The sequence below is a fragment of the Topomyia yanbarensis genome, chromosome 1 (genome assembly GCF_030247195.1).
Source record: "Topomyia yanbarensis strain Yona2022 chromosome 1, ASM3024719v1, whole genome shotgun sequence".
Taxonomy (NCBI): domain Eukaryota; kingdom Metazoa; phylum Arthropoda; class Insecta; order Diptera; family Culicidae; genus Topomyia; species Topomyia yanbarensis.
The window spans coordinates 81,593,531-81,616,983 of record NC_080670.1 but is presented as its reverse complement, the minus strand read 5'-3'; the positions used below and the strand labels follow the sequence as shown (position 1 = coordinate 81,616,983).

Sequence of the window (23,453 nt, the reverse complement as noted above, 5' to 3'; positions counted from 1 at the left end):
TCACCCGGAAAAGATGGAATACTTCCCGTGCTACTGCAAAAGGGATTTGATATTCTTAAACATGTCTTGAAAAAGATTTTGCTTTCCAGTCTTGCTACCGGGTATATCCCGAAAGCATGGCGAGAAATAACTGTTAGATTTATTCCCAAAGGGGGGCGCTCAAGCTATGAAGAAGCCAAGAGTTTTAGGCTTATCAGCTTAAGTTCTTTTCTTCTGAAAGCTTTGGAACGGATAATCGATCATCACATCAGGAACGTTAGTTTAGTTGAATATCCACTGCACAAAATGCAACATGCATATCAGTGTGGGAAATCCACGATCACTCTGCTTCACGATGTTGTTTACAACATTGAGAAAGCCTTCTCGCTCAAGCAATCTAGCTTGGGTGTATTCCTAGATATTGAGGGTGCTTTTGACAATGTGTCCTTCCAGTCTATTCTGGAAGCGACGCGCGGTCATGGGATACCTGCATGTATCTCAGGTTGGATAAACGCAATGCTTAGTAACCGCATACTTTGCTCGTCACTGCGACAGGCTGAGATACGGAAGTTGAGTATTTGCGGTTGTCCTCAGGGCGGCGTTCTGTCACCTTTGTTATGGAACTTAGTAGCTGACGGCTTGTTGAAGAAACTCAATGAGCTTGGATTTCCAACCTACGGGTTTGCTGACGATTACCAAATACTAATTACTGGATTTTGCATCGGAACAATCTTTGACTTAATGCAACAGGCATTAAGAGCCGTCGAACAGTGGTGTCGACAGGTTAAACTATCAGTTAACCCAAGCAAAACTTCAATGGTTCTTTTCACGAAGAAGCGAATAACAACCGGAGTTCGTCCCTTGCAGTTCTTTGATTCTGAGCTACTGTGTGCAGATCAAGTCAAATACGTTGGAGTCATATTGGATTCCAAACTGAATTGGTCTGCTCACATTGAGTTCAGAGTCAAGAAAGCGTGCATGGCTTTCGGGCAGTGCAGACGAACTTTTGGAAAGACCTGGGGTCTCAAACCTAAATACATCTTGTTCCGAGAACAAAGGAGGCTCTTGGCCGATTCTTTTTAGCCGTTCACAAACTCGGTGATTGGTGTGAGACAGCTTTAAGCTGAAATTAATTTTATTAGAATCAACCGTGTACATTTTAATGATACCTACAATTTTCGGTCTCGAACCACAATCGCTTTAAACTCAACGTTCGTCCGTACTAGCTGACCTGTGATTTTAGATTTAGGTTAGGTATAATATTTTAGAAATTTAGTTTTAAGCTCTGTACCTTACTGTGATAATAGTGATTACCTATGTGTATAATAACAGAACTCAACGTGTATATATAAGTAGGTTTTAACTGCACTGACTATAATTTTACCGTAACAAATTGAATTTTAAGATATTTTTTCTCCTCCTGTCCACGATGCCTTACTCAGCGCTTTTTTGAGAATGACAGCTCTCCTCCCGCCGTCGGGCCACGTCATCGTCCACGGATGACGTTTCAACCGTATGACAGTACTGTTCAGCAACAGTTACACCACCAAGAGCAGTGTTGGCAGTAACATTCTCCCCCCCGTAACACTGGCCACTGGTCCCAGTTTTACCATCCAACTCAACCTCCAACACGGCTAACTTCGATACCGGTCTACGCAATATCCCCCTCGCAGTCTGAACTATCGCTTGTCGAACTCGTCCGTCTTCCGCTATCACGACATCTTTGATTTTCCCGCGCGTCCAGCCATTCCTTCGGACCTCGTCTGCTATGAGGACCAAATCTCCGACAGCCACTGGTTTCACTTCTCCGAACCACTTCATTCGCTTAGTCAGCATCGGAAGATATTCCCGTATCCAGCGCTTCCAGAAGACATCCAGCTGACGTTGTATTTGGTTCCAAGAATTCTTTACGGCAGAGACAGGATCACTGAACGGTACTGCAGGCTGACGAACACCAGTGGAACTTCCCAACAGGAAATGGTTAGGAGTCAGGGCTTCTACTACAGCAGCATCTAGGGGTAGGTAGGTAAGTGGCCGGCTGTTCACTATATCCTCGGCTTCCACGGCTAGCGTCACCAGCCCTTCGTCGTCCAGTTTCCGGTCGTTGTTGTAGGCTGCTTCCATGGCTGACTTTATGGATCGCACCATTCTCTCCCACGCTCCTCCCATATGAGGTGCAGCTGGTGGGATAAAGACCCATTTGGTAGATGCGTTTGTGAACGTTGCTGCTAATTCTCCATGTACGTTCTCGAGTTCTTTCCGCAGCAGTCTTTCGGCACCTTGGAAGTTGGTACCGTTGTCGGAGTAGATTTCCACCGGCGCTCCTCGGCGACAGATGAAGCGACGGATGCATTTGATACAGGACGGTGTGGAAAGACTGTGTGCAACTTCCACATGGACAGCACGGGTGGTTAGACAGGTGAACAGACAGATCCAGCGTTTAACCGAGCTCCTTCCTACTTTCACCAGCAACGGTCCGAAAAAATCAATATCGGTGTAGGTGAATGGTCGAGTAAACGAGGACAAGCGGGCCAAAGGCAGCGGCGCCATTCGCGGAACCTTCGGAGTCGCCTTCTTCACTTTGCACCACTGACAGACGGTCGCAGCTTGCTTCACCACTCTCCTTAGTTGGAAGATGCTGTAGAACTGCCGAATCTCGTTCACTACCGTTTCAGAATTACCATGACGAAAGGTACGATGGAAATCATCTACAATTAGCGTCGTCACCGGATGTTTTCTTGGGAGAATCACCGGGAACCTAGCATCAAATGATGTATGCGGCGCAGCTTCAATTCTTCCACCGACGCGTAGCACGCCACACTCATCGACTGTTGGTGTCAACTGATACAAACTGCTCGATTTAAGTAATTCTGCTTGTCCTCTCGAAACTGCAATCATCTCATCTGGGTACTCCTGCCATTGCGCAATCCACACAAGCGTGTTCTTCGCCTTCTTCAGTTCCTCTTGAGTAAGATGCAGCAATTCCGGCGTCTCTCCTCGACATCTACGCCTACAATTGTCCACGAAACGGTGTACGTATGCAACTGCACCTAGCAATCGTCGCCACTTAGAGAATCTAGAAAAATCTATCACAACCTTCGGAATAGTTGACCCCTGGATCAGAAAACAGGGTCTCAGTTCCTCTTCAGGTACCTTTGAAGGTTTCGATTGCTTCGGCCAATTCTCTTCGGCAAGACGTAGAAATTCGGGACCTTTAAACCACTCGTCGGTTGCTTCCGGGCACGGATTCTTACCCCACTTTGTTGCGGCATCTGCAGGATTTAGCTTACTGGGGACCCAGTGCCATTCTGCGAGGTCTGTCGTTGTCAATATCTCCCCTACTCGGCATGCTACGTACTGCGTGTACCGACGATGATCGGCGCGTAACCAGGCCAACACTGTGGCGGAATCACTCCACAGAAAACGCTGCTTCACCTTCACGCTGTGATTCTCCTGAACGAACGACACTAAACGGCTGCACAGAACTGCTGCTTGTAGCTCCATGCGAGGAATCGAGAGTGGCTTCAGCGGTGCAACCTTCGTTTTGGCCGCGACTATCGAGCACTCTGCTTTGCCTTCCGTGTTGGTCACTCTGAAGTACGCTACGGCGGAGAAAGCGACTTCACTTGCATCGACGAAAACGTGCAATTGAAGATGATCATACACCTGCACATTCGCTTCCTTGAAGTAGCACCGTGGGATCCGCAGGCCTCTGATTTTAGGGAACAGACCGGTCCACCTGACCCAACGATCGAATATTTCTTCAGTTACCTGTTCGTCCCACTGCAATCCTGCTCGCCATACATCCTGAAGGAGAATCTTTCCATGAACGAGAGACACACTCAGTAATCCCAGTGGATCGAATACGCCCATTAGGCATTTTAACATCTGACGTTTTGTTGGCCGCTTACCGTTATCTATCACCAGTTGTATCTCCTCTTTAATTTCCATCGAGAACAGCAACTCATCCTCTGAAGTCTGCCAGAGCATGCCCAACACACGATCGCCTCTGTCCGCTGCGTTCAAGCATAGGCTTTTGCTAGGGTTAGCTGACGCCTCTTTCTGTCCACGAAGAACTCCAGCACTGTTCGATACCCAGGTCCTAAGATGAAATCCTCCTTTCTGGTGAATAGTTGCAATTTCCCGCGACACTCGCTCGGCTTCTTCGTCATTCTCGAAGCTATCGAGATAATCATCCACATAGTGGCTTTTCAGAATTCCCTCTACTGCTCGTGGGAAACGGTCCGAGAATTCTTCCGCGTTTTTATTTTTAACGTACTGCGCTGACGCCGGTGAACACGTAGATCCAAATGTTGCCACATCCATAATGTAGGTTTCCACCGGTTTTGTTGGGTCATTCCGGAATAAGAAACGTTGAGAATGACGGTCCGGCTCGCGGATCAACAGCTGGTGGAACATTTCTCGTATATCTGCAGACACTCCTACTTTATATTGCCGGAACCGCGACAGAACTGCTGGAAGCGATGTAAGTTGATCCGGTCCTTTAAGCAGCATAGAGTTCAGAGATATTCCATCCACCTTTGCTGCTGCGTCCCATATCAGTCGAACTTTACCTGGCTTCCGGGGATTTGTCACTGCTCCTAGCGGCAGGTACCACGCGCGTTTTGGGTCTGCTCGTTCTAATTCTGCCTTCGTAGCACAATGCGCATATCCTTTCTGCTGGCACTCCGCTATCTGGTTCTTCAGATTTGCAGCCAGCTCTGGATCTCTCATCATCTTGCGCTCCAGACACTCAAACCTCTTGAATGCCATATTGTAGCTATCCGGAAGTTCGATGTCGTCGTACCGCCACAGTAGACCTGTTTCGAACTGGTCACCTACTCGTCTCGTCGACTGCTCCATGATGCTCCTAGCCCGCTTGTCCTCGTCGGATTCCAGTACTATCGACGGCTTCATTCCTGCATCTTCCATTGAAAAATATTCCTTCACTGCAATATGTAAGTCCTGGTCGCTGGCGCACTCACAGGCATGGTAATTCAGTGAATGCGTGCCCTCCTTACCAGTACCGCCGAAGATGCACCATCCTAGTCTGGTTTTCACTGCAACAGGATCGCTCTTCTTGCCTTCCTTCACTTGCAGCGGGACAGTGAGGTTCACGTTGTTAACGCCTATCAACAGACGGGGAACAGCATTTGCGTAACTGACAATCGGTAAACCTTGGAGATAACGATAACGTTGCGCCAGTTCACCGTAATCTAAACTCTGTTCCGGCAAAGTAAGCTCCTTTACAGTACGGATATCATCAATAGTGAATTGTTTTGCGCTGCTAGCTCCTCTGATCGTAATTCGAACTTGTTTCGAATCCGATTCGACACGGGTGACGTTCCCTGTCCACTTCAGGCACAAAGGTGTTGTCCTACCGTCGATTCCCAGTTGCTCTACTAGGTCGTTCTCGATCAGCGATAGATCCGAGCCATCATCCAGAAAAGCGAAAGTTTCGATGGTAGCTCGCGGCCTTGAGATGGCGACTGGTATAATACGGAATAGAAGAGCCTGCTTGCTTTGCCGATGCGTGTGATTCTGTACTGTAGACGATCCTTGTGTAGGACGACTAATGGAACTAACTCGATCAGAATGCAGGAGCGGATGATGACGATACTGACATCCTTCGATCACACACCGTGTTGCGTTTCTACAGCTTCTCCTTCCATGCGCATTAAGGCAGCTCCGACACAGCTCGTTATTTTGCGCAAACTTCCACCGGTTATCTACGGTATACGCTTTAAACGCAGAGCACGCTGATACTCGGTGCCCTGGTTTCTTGCAGCACGCACACACCCGTTCCTTCTCGCGCACTGTCTCCTGAAATGACTCCGCTTCGCTCGTGTGGGTATTCACAGCTCCCTTCTGCCTAGGTTTCTGCTGATAGCCGCCGTCCTCGCCAACGTACATTGTTACTCTGCTAACGGCAATGACGACCCTGAGCATAAAGTCCCCGAACACTTTAAGGTTGACCACCGCATGCTGCTGTATATGATCCGCCCATTGCATCTTAGTGTGCGCAGGCAGTTTCCCCACTAACTCCATCAGCAACGTGGGATTGGATAGGTGCTCTTGTTGTCCAGCGGCTTCCAGGTGATCACAGAGACTACGCACAGCTATACCGAAGTCGATGACTGTCTCCAATCTTTCCGCTTTCGGCGCCGGAACACTGCGCACTTTCTGTAGTAGAGCACTGATTAACAATTCAGGTCGTCCATACAACAAACGAAGGGTATCAATTACATGCGGCACTGATTCAGGAAGCAACAATCTACTTTTGACAGATTCATACGCGGGTCCTTTCAGACAACGTTGAAGACGCACGAGATTTTCGGCGCTATTATATCCACACGCTAACGAGCTATTCATGAAGGTGCTAATGAATATTGGCCAGTCAGCTGGGTTGCCCGAAAACGTAGGTAGATCGCGGGGCATCACTTGACGCGCGGATAACTGCGAGGGGGAGGGAGTAAATTGATCAATAATCGGTAGTCCCAGCGGAGGGGGAACTGTTCCGATAGATAGCACCGGGTTTATTAGCGACGGGCCAGAAATCGGCGTACCCGCGGGTGGGGGAACGAATCCATGAATAATTGGATTTGCCGGTGGCTGTAAGCCAACATTCGTTCCGGACAACGGAACGGGTTTTGTTTCGATTGGAAGCACATTCACTCCCAACGACGGAATCGTGGCCGTTGATGCCATCGTTCCAAATTGTTTGATAATTTGTTGGAGGGAGTGTTCGAATTTTGATGGTACAAGTGGATTAATAATTGGATCACAAAGTGGCTTACCTTCACGTGCTACGGGGGGCACTTGGGGTTCGACATTACCTCTTGTGTTGACTACCTCTTGTTGTACCATAGTTGATTTGGGGAACGCGCCGGTGTACTGCTGCTGTTCCCGCTTAGAAAGACTCTGAAGGTTGAATGGTTTTACTGTTGAATTCAACGGTGGTTTGTAGAAACCGAACCCATGGTGTTGTCTTCCTTGCTGCACTGTTGTATCTGTAGCCGGCTTTTCCGAAGTAGGCATATTGATGTTAGCTGTAGCGTGCTGGTACGAATTGCTTCGCTCCGAGTCTTTCGGGATGCGTGAGTTCTGATTCAGAGAGGCTGCTGTAAAGTCTGCCGATTTACCCACCGGCGGAAGACCATATGCGCCTTCACCCTGATCAGTGCATTGCTGCTTCCACTGCTTTACCCTTTCTAGGCTCGTCCTTCTGCTGACCCTGCTTCGGTTGCTAGCCATCTCATCCATTTCGTTCTGCTCCGCTTCCAGGATTGCATACTTCTCGACGAGATGACGTTTCTCCATCGCTTGTTGCTCTTCCAACAGCTTCATTTTCAACGACAAACGTGCTGCCTTAGCGCTGGATACCGTTGTTCGGGAGCAAACACTCAGCGGCAAACAGTGGGCGCAGGTCCACGGCCGGTCAGCAACCGATGCAGTCACTTCCGCACATGACATATGCCACCATCCATCGCATTGATCGCATTGAACGCAATCGTCACTTGTCTCCGAACGATCGCAGCAAACGCAGCTGGAAGATTTATTTTTCTCTGGGGTTTTATCATCCGTGGGGTTAACTATTGGATTCATGTTCGACTCCATTGAAAACGTGACGAAAATTCTTAAAGTTTTGTTCCGAGAACAAAGGAGGCTCTTGGCCGATTCTTTTTAGCCGTTCATAAACTCGGTGATTGGTGTGAGACAGCTTTAAGCTGAAATTAATTTTATTAGAATCAACCGTGTACATTTTAATGATACCTACAATTTTCGGTCTCGAACCACAATCGCTTTAAACTCAACGTTCGTCCGTACTAGCTGACCTGTGATTTTAGATTTAGGTTAGGTATAATATTTTAGAAATTTAGTTTTAAGCTCTGTACCTTACTGTGATAATAGTGATTACCTATGTGTATAATAACAGAACTCAACGTGTATATATAAGTAGGTTTTAACTGCACTGACTATAATTTTACCGTAACAAATTGAATTTTAAGATATTTTTTCTCCTCCTGTCCACGATGCCTTACTCAGCGCTTTTTTGAGAATGACAGCTCTCCTCCCGCCGTCGGGTCACGTCATCGTCCACGGATGACGTTTCAACTGTATGACAGTACTGTTCAGCAACAGTTACACCACCAAGAGCAGTGTTGGCAGTAACACATCTATTGGATTTACACGACAATTGTACGTCCAATACTGTCATACGGATGCCTTGTGTGGTGGCAGAGGGGAGAGGTGGTGACAGTCCAGCCAAAGCTAAACCATCTGCAAAGAATGGCGCTCATGGCGTTGACTGGTGCTTTCACCACGACTCCGACTGCTGCTCTTGAGGCACTTTTAAATATCAAACCATTACACATACACTTAAAACAAGAAGCACTATCATGTGCATACAGACTGCAGGTTACTGGGCTTTGGAACAGTAATCATGTTGATATTGCTACCAGTCATACACGATTGTGGTCACAAATGGTTACATGGGGTGAAGATATTCTTGCTCCCAGCGACATTACACTCACTTGTAGTTTTCCTTACAGGACATTCCATGTGAAGATTCCCTCTCGAGAGGAGTGGTTGTCTGGCTTTATGGAAAGACAACAACAAACGCAAGTAGTCTGTTACACTGACGGTTCTCTGATGGAGGGACGTGCCGGTGCTGGTGTCTACTGTCGTGAAATGAGATTGGAACAATCTCACTCACTAGGTAGATACTGTACTGTATTCCAAGCAGAAATCTTTGCGATTATGTGCGGGGTGCAATCGGCCCTTCAACTGAGTTTGTCCGGCAGAGTTATAAACTTCTGCTCCGATAGTCAGGCTGCAATCAAGGCCCTTAGCTCAGACAAATCCCGGTCCAAGCTAGTGATCGCGTGCCGAACCCAAATCGAAGAACTAAGCATTGTCAACACTATCTACCTTGTCTGGGTGCCCGGACATTGCGGTATTACTGGAAATGAATGGGCTGACGAATTGGCCAGGGCAGGTTCAGCGATTGACTTCGTTGGTCCTGAGCCCGCGCTGCCAATTTCGACAAGTTGGATACGGGAAAAAATACGGTCCTGGGCTTCGTCCGAGCACCGCAATTATTGGAGAAATCTGCAAACGTGTCGCCAAACAAAGGCGTTTCTAGAACAACCATGCCCAGTGGTTTCGAAAAATCTCTTACATTTTTCGAAGCTCCACTGCGGCATGCTGACCAGGGCTTTAACCGGCCACTGCAAACTCAATTATCACATGGCAACTATTCAGCGCGCTGAGTCTTTTTCATGTGATCTTTGTGAATCTGACTACGGAACCTCATATCATCTGATATGCAACTGTCCAGCGGTAGCGCAATTGCGATTTCGAGTCTTCAGCCGTCCTTATATAGACGAAACCATGTTTGGTCGACTGAAACTCAGAGACATACTAAAGTTTCTTATCCAATGTGGTAAAGAGCTTTAGGCTTATTCGCAGGCAAGTTGAACTACTTGTGAGTTTAACTTACCTGTTGTTTATTTTTGTTTTGTGCTGTTATTTTTCCCACCCTTCCAATTCTACTTCCTCACACGTCCTTGTCCTTTCCTTCCGCTCAGGAAATGATGAAAACACACGGCAAGGCACAAATCCCCGACTATGTACGGGGAACGTGCCATTTGAGCCAATATATTCTGATTCCTGATCTCATATGCTTGGTTCGAAACCAAGGGGTACGAAATAGGGTCACAATAAGCTCTACTGCCATAATAGGCACATCACCCTATTTCCCAAATCAGTCTTCGAATTGCTATATTTGTTTGTCTGTGCTTAGAACGAGCCAAAGGATCATCAAGTGTTTGCAATGGTCTGAGACGGATCTTAATCATAGATAGGTTAAACAGTCGAACGTTCGAATATTTTTGAAAGTGACGTTCGCTGCTTACCAAATTGGTCATCAAATCCACATCCATGTATCCACAGTTTGGATAAAATTCTCGGAGTAAGTCAAAAACTATTGCAACGAATTAACAAAAGTGGCTATCCTAGAATCATAGGACATTTCCACATTGTTCGACGCGGAATACTTCTAGTAAATTTAAAATAAACGTCTTGAAACAAGCAATTTAATTGTCCAACAATAAATTATAAAGTTAATTAATATTTCGTGTTACTGTTTCTAAGAACAATATTAGATATGTTAAAATGTATTAAAATATCATTTTTATAAGTTAAGTACAACCACCCAACCCCGTCTACTCCCGCCCTCCCCTTATTTACAGACTAAGTGAATTGAATTCCAAATGTATTCACGTTCATGCATTTCACTATACTGCCATGATCGCAAGTCAGTCCCATGAAGATAGAAAATCCCATAGAAAACGGGGCAAATATGCGATCATGGGTAGTATACACAACACAATATTATTCCTCGAAAATATTATGAACCACCGAATGAAATGAGATGGTGATGATGTAACAGGTGTGATCTGTGTCCTGCCATGCGTACCTATTAGCAATTAAATCCAGCGTTTTTGAACTAAGCGCTGCAGAGTGTGTGATAAACCATTGTCGTCGTGATCTTCTTTTTACTACTGGTCCTGAATTAAAAACTTTTGCGCGTAAAAAATACACGCATTTTCTTTCTTCTCGAATCTTACTTTCCAGTCCCCACAATCATCACCATTTGTTCGCAGCGATTTTCGATTTTCGTTGGACACCGTCATTAGCCTTCGTATTGGCCTCCACATATAAAAATTTTCGGGCTGTTACAAGCTTCAAAGCCAATGAAATTCCGCTTCTTGCTAGCATCCCATCATTCTTATCCTGGGACACATCATACCCAGCTTGACATAATGCTCAGAGGTTAAAATATTCGCTCATTCTCACGACAAGCAGTTTATCGCACAGCTTTTTTTATCCTTAGTAGACACGGACCCAACTTTTCACCTTTCAAGAAATTGCGAGAATTTGCTGACAATGCAGTATGGAAGCGTGATAATTTCGCAGTTTCGAACCTCGTGATAAATTAAATTAAAGAAAAACCATTAATATATTACATTGTAGAACTTATTTCCCCACATTATTGCAGTATTTTCATTCTAAGGATCTGTATCTACTCATTTTTGTGAATTTTTGCGAGACCATTAGTTATTCGGCAGTTTTACATTAGGCGCGAAAATATCATCTCATATTATACCGCGAAAAGATGAGATCCAATGCTGTCTTGTCTAGAAAAGTTGGAGAGCAAACAATGTTACATCGTATGTTTGCTTTTTTATTGCTGGTCGAGGTAGGTGAAATATCACCTTATTCTGTTCACGAATGTGAAAATGGTAAACTCTGATAATGCTACATCTTCCAGTTCAAGCCAAGCTGCTTAGATGCACTCATTTTTACTTCCACGCAGAAAACATACAGCATAATCAAAACTATGGGTAATTGAATACAAACAAATACTGTTCATTGTATCAAACGACAAAATAATTGGTGTGAATCGAGGTTTGAAAGTATATTTTCATTAAAACAACAATAAACTTTTAATTTCAATTATTGTTCTAATTTGTGTAAACTTTAAAAAAATGTTATTGAATTCAATCAAATAATTTATTGTCTCACAACCAATAATTTTATTTATTGAGCTCAATCCATAATTTTATTTAAAATAAAAATCATCCATGAGTTTTTTTTGTAAAACATTTATTGTCCTGATTGTTACAAACTAGTTACATGTCACATAAAACTTATAATTAGCTATGTTCTTTTCGTTTGCTGGAATACTTGTCATGTACAATAACATTGTAGAGAATGCTTGGAGAATATGCTGGCGAGTATGTCTGGATTGATTTTGGAGAACCGGGTATATCCAGTCCTCCTGATGAAGTTGTGAAAGCCGTCGATCTAGAGCCAGGAAAGCGCTACGTTGAAATGTCCATATGGTCCTGTTTTCGCTGCATTGGAATATGTGATGCTCGATGGTGTCTGTCTGGCCGGGGCACTGGCTGCAGTTGGAGTCCGCTCTCCTGTTCATTCTATGTAGAAGCTCGTTGGTTAATATTTTACGATGCGCCACCGAAAACCACACTGATCGTTGGCGTGAGCTTAATTGCTTCGAGTGTATGTTTTTGAAAATTTTCCTCCAATCGCGTTGTGGATTTTCCCTGATTATTTTGGGCTCTTTCAGCTGTTTCAAAAAGTAGTTGTATATTACACTAGAAGGTGCCCTAGCTATTTCGTCCGTTAGGAATGCTGTCTCTTTGACCACCGTACGGATGTGCTCATATTTTCTTGGAATGCATGAGAGATTTGGAGGGTTTGCATTGTGCTCTAGAAACCCCCACAAAAAGGGTAGATCTGAACCGATTTTCATCATGCGTATTGTTAATAGGGCCTTGGATTTAATAGGCGGCGAGTGTAGGTTTAATCCTCCTAGACGTTTAGGTAGAATTAATGTTTCGAAAGCAATTCGGGTTAAATTCTTCCCATACCACAGAAACGAGCCGATTCGCGAAATAAATTTCCCGCCGTATTTGTTTGGTAGAGGGATCACTGATGCTGTGTACCATATTTTTGACGTAATGAACGTGTTCAATAAAGTTATTTTCTGTATGATATTAAGATTTCGCGAGTTGTTCATCCACATACCTGTTTGAACGCCTCGTAGAACCGCAATCCAGTTTTGCTCAACAGTGCTTGAGAAATCTTCGGCAAAATGGATTCCGAGGATTTTCACCGATGACTGCATTTGTAACGACTCGCTACGTGGTGTCAAGTTCAAAGTCCCGATCTTTAGGGCGTTAGTTTTCTGCGTGTTGAGTATTGCTCCAGAAACAGTTGTGAAATCGGCAAAGATATTTCGAATTGCAAGTAGCTGAGTTTCACTTCCGACGAACATAGATATGTCATCCGCATATGCGTTAAGTACCGCATGAGGAAAATGTCTTCTCAGTTTATCGAGCAAGGGTTGTATATATATAACAAACAAGATCATTGAAATGGGATCACCTTGACGCACTGACCTTTGAATTTTGATTTCGCTTCCTAGCTTCCCATTGATCAGAACTTTGGAGAAGCTGTTGTTCATGCAGAACATTAAGAGATTTATCAATTCCTGGTTGAAGTTCATTTTTTCCATCGTTCTTGCAAGGAAGCTGTACTCCACTCTATCGAAGGCATGGTCGAAGTCGAAAGCTACTAACATTTCGTTTTCGCGCTGTTGTTTAAGTTCGCAGATGCGGTCCAGTATTCGGGCGGTAGCTTCAAAGATGTTTCGCTTACCATTGCAGCATTTTTGGTTTTTGGATAGCACCAGTGGAAGCAGGGGACTCATTCTATTTTTTAATATCCTAGCGAATATTTTATAGTCGGTGTTTAATAGTGAGATCGGTCTGTACGATTTTATACTGTTATCACTTTTCTTCTTTTTTACTAGCACAATAACGCCATCAAAGAATTCCTTGGGAGCTTGGGATGACATAGCTTCATTTATGATGAATGTGAACTCCCGCTGGATCACATGCCATGATTTCAAAAAAAATTCCTTCGGTAGACCATCCACGCCCGGCGATTTACGTGAGCTGCTTGCTTTTATTGCTTGTAATATCTCATTTGGTGAAATTTCATTCAGTATGCGATCGTTGTCTTGATTCTCGTTTGGGATGCGTTTTGCTGGATCGAAGCTGTCGTTTACTGTGGTGTTTGTTGAGGAGTACATGCCATGATTTCAAAAAAAATTCCTTCGGTAGACCATCCACGCCCGGCGATTTACGTGAGCTGCTTGCTTTTATTGCTTGTAATATCTCATTTGGTGAAATTTCATTCAGTATGCGATCGTTGTCTTGATTCTCGTTTGGGATGCGTTTTGCTGGATCGAAGCTGTCGTTTACTGTGGTGTTTGTTGAGGAGTACAGGTTCGCAAAATAGTCCTGCACGCTCTGATGTATTTCATTTGGATCCCTTATTATGGTAGCTTCATTTTGCAGCGTTTTGATCGAAGTTTCAGCTCGTCGGGTCTTTTTATTTGCTACGTGGAATATTGATGTGCTTTCTCCGCCGATGTATGCTTCGTTCCAACACCGTGTTTGCTGCCCATAGTTCCGTTGAAGAAGCAGCATTTTTCCCTTTATGTGGTTAATACTTCGTAGCTGTCGGGGATCGCCATAGTAGCGATCGTAGGATGGGCGAAGCAGAGCGTAATACAGTTCCATTGTGTCACAGAAGGAACGTCTTTTTATCGAAGCTTTCCATTTTAGGAAGGAAATAAGTTTTGGTTTGACAAATTTGATCCACCATTCAATCCATGTACGGAAATTCCTTCGGTTCCTTGTCCAATACACCCATTTGACTTGAAGTTCGTTGATAACTGTTGGATCATTCACTAAATTTGGATGCATACGCCATACACCCCGACCAGGTGGATTCCCAAGTGTGGGAAGCACAGTGCGGATAATGTATGCCTTATGATCCGAGAAAGCCGTTGCTGCAAAATGTGCTGTTCTTATCCACCCGCGTATATTTAGAGTGAGAAGAATTCGGTCTATCCTGGAGGCAGAGTCAGATCTGATAAATGAAAATTCTACATGTTGTCGATGTATAAGCTCCCAGCTGTCGTCAACTCCTGAGGCAGACATGAACCTTTTAAGCATTGGACTGTGTGCATTAGAACCGGTGGCGTCTTTTTGATTCACTACAGAGTTGAAATCACCCCCAATAATTGCAGTGTGTGTCGCATTGTAGAAGTAGTATGGTAGCACATTGTTATAGAAATTCTCCCGAGCGTTTCTATTTTGCGTTCCTGACGGTGCATAAACGTTGATGAATGTAACGTCATTTATCCGTGCGCTAATAATTCTTGAGTCCATGCTTCTATCAATGTTAGTGAGGGGGAAAAAGCTTCGTGCTGCAATCGCTGTTCCTCTTCTATGCTCGTCTACATTGTACTCAATGCTGAAACCTGGTATGTTGAGGCTTGTCGTTGCCACCTCTTGCAGGAAGATAATATCTAGTTCAGCAGACCGGATGAAGGAATTCTGGGCATCGAGTTTTGTCCCGTTTGTCACTGCGTTCATGTTGATTGTAGCAATCTTGTAGCTCATCATATCAGCCATTTCCACCGTAGAGAAGGCAGTTCGTTGACATGTTTGCTCGACCAGCTAAAAGTCGTCGCGATGTTGGCAGGAACACGAAGACCAGCGAAACACCTTAAGGAGGTGGCAGTAGCAGCGAAAGCTGAGAATGGTGAAATCTTGCTGAGGGTGGCAGTATCATATGTTGCTTCGGCGGGACATATACTGCCCAAAATGCTTACCGAGAAAGCTGAAATCGATGCTGGCATACTCGTTCTATGCAAAATTCCATCACAGCAGGTAGACTCTTGCAGATTGATCAAATGATTGCTCCAAAAGTACGGACAGCTGATGGGTGCCGTTGCAGTGGCGACGTACACTGAGACGGAAAGAAGTAGTGAAGCAAAAGGCGCTGCTTGCACCTTCAGTTTGTTGCTGCAGTGGTGACACGAGTAGCTAATCAAAATTTGCCTGGCGACGAGCACTAGCGTAATCATTTGAGTGTTGTACAAACTGGACGGATGGTTGACGAGTGCAAATGCAGCAACGCAATACTGCATACTGCATTTATTTATGTTTCGCCGACACGACGAATGGCAGCAGGCAGCAGGGTGAGCTGGGAACGGTGAAAACTTGCTGAAGGTAGTAGTATCTAAATTTGCTTCGGCGGGACATATACTGTTCAAAATGCTTACCGAGGAAGCTGAAATCACTGCTGGCATAATCGTTTTATGTGAAGTTTCATCACAGCAGTCGGACAATTCCAGAGACATCGATTGATTGCCCCGACAGGATGGACAGCTGATGGGTGTTGTTGCGGTGGCGATATAAGCTGGGAGCGATAGAAGCAGGAAAGCAAAGGGCGCTGCTTGCACATCCAGTTCGTTGCTGCAGTGTTGAGGCGAGTAGCTATTCAAAATTTGTCTGACGACGGGCACCTGCTTAATCATATCAATGTTGCACAAACTGGGCCGATGGCTGACGAGTATAAATGCTGCAATGCAATATTGCATTTCGCATTTGTTTATATTTTGATGACTCGACGAATAGCGGCAGGGCTCAGCGGCGTCGGGGGGAGCTAGAAACGTTGAAAACGGGGCAGCCAGACGCTCTGCTTGCAGATTCGTTTTGTTGCTACGGTGATGAGACGGATAGTTTGTCAATTCTCCTTCGAGAGGGTAATTGCGAACTACATTGGCGACAGGAGCAGGTAAGAAGATAATACTTTTTTTCTTGCAGTGACGGGCCCAACTATAGGTAACACTGGCGGAAGGATCTTGCAGCGGCGTATTATTGTTGTATTGACGAGAACGGTGCTCGCCGGGTACATCAGCAGCGGCACAAACTGATGAAGATAAAATTTTGCTGAGAGCGGTAGTATCGAGATTTGCTACGGCTGAACATATACTGTTGAAGGTGCTTACCGGAGAAGAAAAAGTTTTCACATTCGTTTTTTTGGTCGTTGCTATGATAGGGCTGGTTTAGGTTTGCTTCCCTACTTATTGTTTGTGACGTGAAGTTGAACGAGTGAGATGTGGCTCTAGTCTTGTGTCAGGCCGGGACGGTCTTTTTTCGTTGTTTCTTTTATTTTCAAGAGGTAATGCCGGTCTTTTTGTGTTCACTGTGCTGGTTTTGTTTTTCTCTGCAATTAAATCGTTGCTTTCGTCTGCGAAGCCGGCAAAGGGGCTCGTAACGTTTACGATTTGGTGATCATTCGTGGTTTTGGAATTACTGATAGTCTCTTGTTGTTGCTGATCACTGTTCTCTGGTGCTGGTTCGGCTACCATTACGGTATCACTTCCAGCCAGCGATACGTTTGACCCGTGGTGAGGCATACCCTTTTTTAACCCTGCGGAGCTGGCGCTATTTGGCTGACGAAAATTCTGCTGCGGAGATGACCGACTGTCGCCGTTTTTCACGATTTCGGCTAGTGTCAGACGACCGCTGACGCTCAGTTTCAATGATTTTGCAAACTCAGAGCACTTTTGTGCATAGTGAACTCTACTGTTGCAATGTTTGCATGTGGCAACTTGACCTTTGTAGGTTATGAGAGTCATAGTCGTGTCCACCATTACATATGATGGTATCGGTTTTACGAGCTTCATGCGCATGATCCTCACTCCATTTGGGACACCGGGAAAGAAATCTTTCCAGATTTCATCACGGATTGAGAGGATTTCACCGTACTCACGCATCCGGTATGCTAGCTGTCTGTTAGTTGTGCTCGGGCGGAGGTCATGAACTCTAACCTCAATAGATTCATCTTCCATTGACAGTGGAATGCTGTAGGATTTTCCGTCGTGTTCTAGCTGGTGTTTCATGTTGTGTTCTTGTACTATGTCCTGTGCTGTTTGAGCGGAATCGGTGCCCACGAAGACACGCCCGTTGGTGACTTGCAAGTGCTGTAGCTTGGTCGCTTCGATAGCGAGATTTTTGGTTATGAATTCCGCGATCGCGGGTAGGTTCAGTTTAGTCGGTACAACTTTAAAGTTGATGACAAATGTTTTGTCAATCGATGATGCCATTTTGGCAGTTGCTAGTTCCGAATATCGGAGTATTAAATTGTATTAATATGCCGGACTAAGTCCGCGAACTTCGTTGTAGAAAAATCACGATTGTCGTTAAAAACGCGTGTGCTCACGACAACAGTTTGCTGTCAACTTGAGTCGAATCAAAATTCACTCAGAACACTTCTGCATAACATTTATCGCGAGATCCTATTTTTTACATTTTCCTTTGTTTTGCCTTCTATCTGCGAATAGCAACGTAGGCGTCGGTTGGAAGAAGTTACCAAATATTGACCTTTCTATTCCCGTTGAAAAAGAGAAGGCGCTGAATTATTTCGTGATGAAAACAAAATATTTTGCCGTGCAAAAATCGATTGAGGTTAGGTATTTCCTTTGCCTTCTATCTGCGAATAGCAACGTAGGCGTCGGTTGGAAGAAGTTACCAAATATTGACCTTTCTATTCCCGTTGAAAAAGAGAAGGCGCTGAATTATTTCGTGATGAAAACAAAATATTTTGCCGTGCAAAAATCGATTGAGGTTAGGTATTTCCTGATGAAAACAAACCAATTTCCTTTGACTTGAGTTTGTATCTGTGGTTGTAAATGAGCTGTCAGAAATCTTAATAGACACTCGCTATAAGCCGAAACGATAAGTTTCCATTTCCCAACCTGTTTACCAACCGCCGGTGCGGTGTCGTTTTATGATGGCGGTTAGCACATCGCTTTTACCCACGCTCCGGTGCTGTTAGTCTTAGACTATCAGCACCGGTGCGTAAGCAAACCCAGTTAAACTCATTCCGGAACCGGTTCGGATTTCTGAATGGAGTCATTATGGATTCCAAATCAAATGCAACAACCGATTCCGACTCAGAATCGGTTGTTGCATTTGATTTGGAATCCATAATGACTCCATTCAGGATTCCGAATCAAATTCCGAATGGTTTGACTGGGAATGCGTGTGTATTTTGATTACGCCAAACGATAATATTTTATTTAGACACCCGTTTTCGCACCGGTCGTTGGTAAATAGGTTGCAAAAATAATAATCTGTTTCTACACCGGTAGTTGTTATTATAGTTACGTTACATTTTTTTTGCAATCATGCAATAAAATAATCGTTTTTTAATGATATGGATACCATTTAAAAACCATTTCAGTAACAAACATCGTTCTCTTTTCTAAAAATATTTTATTGCAATGATTGTAAAATTATTCAAACTGGAAATGTTTATTGTGATTAAAAGTTAATTATTGTTTCAATGAAAAAAATGCTCATACCATTAATTCTGCCGTTTGAAGCAATAAACATTGTATTATTGAATTGAATAAGACATTTTTTTGTTCAAATACGCTAAAATTCTCTATGTAATAAAAATTCTAAGAAATGTTATGGGTTCGGAACGGACAACCAATTCTAATAACTAATGTTTACCCAGAAGTTATTGTCTGAAGCACATACTACGGCCGCTCTGAATCAGGAGTGTAATGAAAAGGATCTCATGCTAGATATTACAAACAAACTTGCGGAGAAGGAACCTTTACGACCATTCAACGATTGTTTTGTGGAAACAGTTTATACGAACGATCAGTTTCGAATACGCTTTCGGTTTTATGTATCTCGAAGCCTTTGAAGAGGAGCTAATACTATATAGAAAAGCCAGAGAAAGTTGGGTTTTACCAAATTATACGGAAGCCATCTGACGTACGTCCTTCAGACGCTGCAGTCAAATATATTCGGATGGGAGAAAAATTGCGCGTTAATGTATGTGAAAATGCAAATGTGAATTTGCTGACAATGCAGTATGGAAGCGTGATAATTTCGCAGTTTCGAACCTCGTGATAAATTAAATTAAAGAAAAACCATTAATATATTACATTGTAGAACTTATTTCCCCACATTATTGCAGTATTTTCATTCTAAGGATCTGTATCTACTCATTTTTGTGAATTTTTGCGAGACCATTAGTTATTCGGCAGTTTTACATTAGGCGCGAAAATATCATCTCATATTATACCGCGAAAAGATGAGATCCAATGCTGTCTTGTCTAGAAAAGTTGGAGAGCAAACAATGTTACATCGTATGTTTGCTTTTTTATTGCTGGTCGAAGTAGGTGAAATATCACCTTATTCTGTTCACGAATGTGAAAATGGTAAACTCTGATAATGCTACATCTTCCAGTTCAAGCCAAGCTGCTTAGATGCACTCATTTTTACTTCCACGCAGAAAACATACAGCATAATCAAAACTATGGGTAATTGAATACAAACAAATACTGTTCATTGTATCAAACGACAAAATAATTGGTGTGAATCGAGGTTTGAAAGTATATTTTCATTAAAACAACAATAAACTTTTAATTTCAATTATTGTTCTAATTTGTGTAAACTTTAAAAAAATGTTATTGAATTCAATCAAATAATTTATTGTCTCACAACCAATAATTTTATTTATTGAGCTCAATCCATAATTTTATTTAAAATAAAAATCATCCATGAGTTTTTTTTGTAAAACATTTATTGTCCTGATTGTTACAAACTAGTTACATGTCACATAAAACTTATAATTAGCTATGTTCTTTTCGTTTGCTGGAATACTTGTCATGTACAATAACATTGTAGAGAATGCTTGGAGAATATGCTGGCGAGTATGTCTGGATTGATTTTGGAGAACCGGGTATATCCAGTCCTCCTGATGAAGTTGTGAAAGCCGTCGATCTAGAGCCAGGAAAGCGCTACGTCCATATGGTCCTGTTTTCGCTGCATTGGAATATGTGATGCTCGATGGTGTCTGTCTGGCCGGGGCACTGGCTGCAGTTGGAGTCCGCTCTCCTGTTCATTCTATGTAGAAGCTCGTTGGTTAATATTTTACGATGCGCCACCGAAAACCACACTGATCGTTGGCGTGAGCTTAATTGCTTCGAGTGTATGTTTTTGAAAATTTTCCTCCAATCGCGTTGTGGATTTTCCCTGATTATTTTGGGCTCTTTCAGCTGTTTCAAAAAGTAGTTGTATATTACACTAGAAGGTGCCCTAGCTATTTCGTCCGTTAGGAATGCTGTCTCTTTGACCACCGTACGGATGTGCTCATATTTTCTTGGAATGCATGAGAGATTTGGAGGGTTTGCATTGTGCTCTAGAAACCCCCACAAAAAGGGTAGATCTGAACCGATTTTCATCATGCGTATTGTTAATAGGGCCTTGGATTTAATAGGCGGCGAGTGTAGGTTTAATCCTCCTAGACGTTTAGGTAGAATTAATGTTTCGAAAGCAATTCGGGTTAAATTCTTCCCATACCACAGAAACGAGCCGATTCGCGAAATAAATTTCCCGCCGTATTTGTTTGGTAGAGGGATCACTGATGCTGTGTACCATATTTTTGACGTAATGAACGTGTTCAATAAAGTTATTTTCTGTATGATATTAAGATTTCGCGAGTTGTTCATCCACATACCTGTTTGAACGCCTCGTAGAACCGCAATCCAGTTTTGCTCAACAGTGCTTGAGAAATCTTCGGCAAAATGGATTCCGAGGATTTTCACCGATGACTGCATTTGTAACGACTCGCTACGTGGTGTCAAGTTCAAAGTCCCGATCTTTAGGGCGTTAGTTTTCTGCGTGTTGAGTATTGCTCCAGAAACAGTTGTGAAATCGGCAAAGATATTTCGAATTGCAAGTAGCTGAGTTTCACTTCCGACGAACATAGATATGTCATCCGCATATGCGTTAAGTACCGCATGAGGAAAATGTCTTCGCAGTTTATCGAGCAAGGGTTGTATATATATAACAAACAAGATCATTGAAATGGGATCACCTTGACGCACTGACCTTTGAATTTTGATTTCGCTTCCTAGCTTCCCATTGATCAGAACTTTGGAGAAGCTGTTGTTCATGCAGAACATTAAGAGATTTATCAATTCCTGGTTGAAGTTCATTTTTTCCATCGTTCTTGCAAGGAAGCTGTACTCCACTCTATCGAAGGCATGGTCGAAGTCGAAAGCTACTAACATTTCGTTTTCGCGCTGTTGTTTAAGTTCGCAGATGCGGTCCAGTATTCGGGCGGTAGCTTCAAAGATGTTTCGCTTACCATTGCAGCATTTTTGGTTTTTGGATAGCACCAGTGGAAGCAGGGGACTCATTCTATTTTTTAATATCCTAGCGAATATTTTATAGTCGGTGTTTAATAGTGAGATCGGTCTGTACGATTTTATACTGTTATCACTTTTCTTCTTTTTTACTAGCACAATAACGCCATCAAAGAATTCCTTGGGAGCTTGGGATGACATAGCTTCATTTATGATGAATGTGAACTCCCGCTGGATCACATGCCATGATTTCAAAAAAAATTCCTTCGGTAGACCATCCACGCCCGGCGATTTACGTGAGCTGCTTGCTTTTATTGCTTGTAATATCTCATTTGGTGAAATTTCATTCAGTATGCGATCGTTGTCTTGATTCTCGTTTGGGATGCGTTTTGCTGGATCGAAGCTGTCGTTTACTGTGGTGTTTGTTGAGGAGTACAGGTTCGCAAAATAGTCCTGCACGCTCTGATGTATTTCATTTGGATCCCTTATTATGGTAGCTTCATTTTGCAGCGTTTTGATCGAAGTTTCAGCTCGTCGGGTCTTTTTATTTGCTACGTGGAATATTGATGTGCTTTCTCCGCCGATGTATGCTTCGTTCCAACACCGTGTTTGCTGCCCATAGTTCCGTTGAAGAAGCAGCATTTTTCCCTTTATGTGGTTAATACTTCGTAGCTGTCGGGGATCGCCATAGTAGCGATCGTAGGATGGGCGAAGCAGAGCGTAATACAGTTCCATTGTGTCACAGAAGGAACGTCTTTTTATCGAAGCTTTCCATTTTAGGAAGGAAATAAGTTTTGGTTTGACAAATTTGATCCACCATTCAATCCATGTACGGAAATTCCTTCGGTTCCTTGTCCAATACACCCATTTGACTTGAAGTTCGTTGATAACTGTTGGATCATTCACTAAATTTGGATGCATACGCCATACACCCCGACCAGGTGGATTCCCAAGTGTGGGAAGCACAGTGCGGATAATGTATGCCTTATGATCCGAGAAAGCCGTTGCTGCAAAATGTGCTGTTCTTATCCACCCGCGTATATTTAGAGTGAGAAGAATTCGGTCTATCCTGGAGGCAGAGTCAGATCTGATAAATGAAAATTCTACATGTTGTCGATGTATAAGCTCCCAGCTGTCGTCAACTCCTGAGGCAGACATGAACCTTTTAAGCATTGGACTGTGTGCATTAGAACCGGTGGCGTCTTTTTGATTCACTACAGAGTTGAAATCACCCCCAATAATTGCAGTGTGTGTCGCATTGTAGAAGTAGTATGGTAGCACATTGTTATAGAAATTCTCCCGAGCGTTTCTATTTTGCGTTCCTGACGGTGCATAAACGTTGATGAATGTAACGTCATTTATCCGTGCGCTAATAATTCTTGAGTCCATGCTTCTATCAATGTTAGTGAGGGGGAAAAAGCTTCGTGCTGCAATCGCTGTTCCTCTTCTATGCTCGTCTACATTGTACTCAATGCTGAAACCTGGTATGTTGAGGCTTGTCGTTGCCACCTCTTGCAGGAAGATAATATCTAGTTCAGCAGACCGGATGAAGGAATTCTGGGCATCGAGTTTTGTCCCGTTTGTCACTGCGTTCATGTTGATTGTAGCAATCTTGTAGCTCATCATATCAGCCATTTCCACCGTAGAGAAGGCAGTTCGTTGACATGTTTGCTCGACCAGCTAAAAGTCGTCGCGATGTTGGCAGGAACACGAAGACCAGCGAAACACCTTAAGGAGGTGGCAGTAGCAGCGAAAGCTGAGAATGGTGAAATCTTGCTGAGGGTGGCAGTATCATATGTTGCTTCGGCGGGACATATACTGCCCAAAATGCTTACCGAGAAAGCTGAAA

General features: G+C 43.6%; 1 protein-coding gene across 1 annotated transcript; it reads right to left on the bottom strand.

Annotated features, from left to right (window-relative positions):
• Positions 1–1,413: 1,413 nt before the first annotated feature.
• LOC131696302 (uncharacterized) lies at positions 1,414–7,584 on the bottom strand. Its single transcript, XM_058984849.1, has one exon. The coding sequence runs from the start codon at positions 7,582–7,584 to the stop codon at positions 1,414–1,416; it is 6,171 nt and encodes a 2,056-aa protein (XP_058840832.1).
• Between the last annotated feature and the right edge of the window lie 15,869 nt (positions 7,585–23,453).

What these genes read in the sequence shown, in the direction of transcription:
- LOC131696302 (XM_058984849.1), bottom strand. Translation starts at nt 7,584, where the DNA reads ATGAATCCAATAGTTAACCCCACGGATGATAAAACCCCAGAGAAAAAT.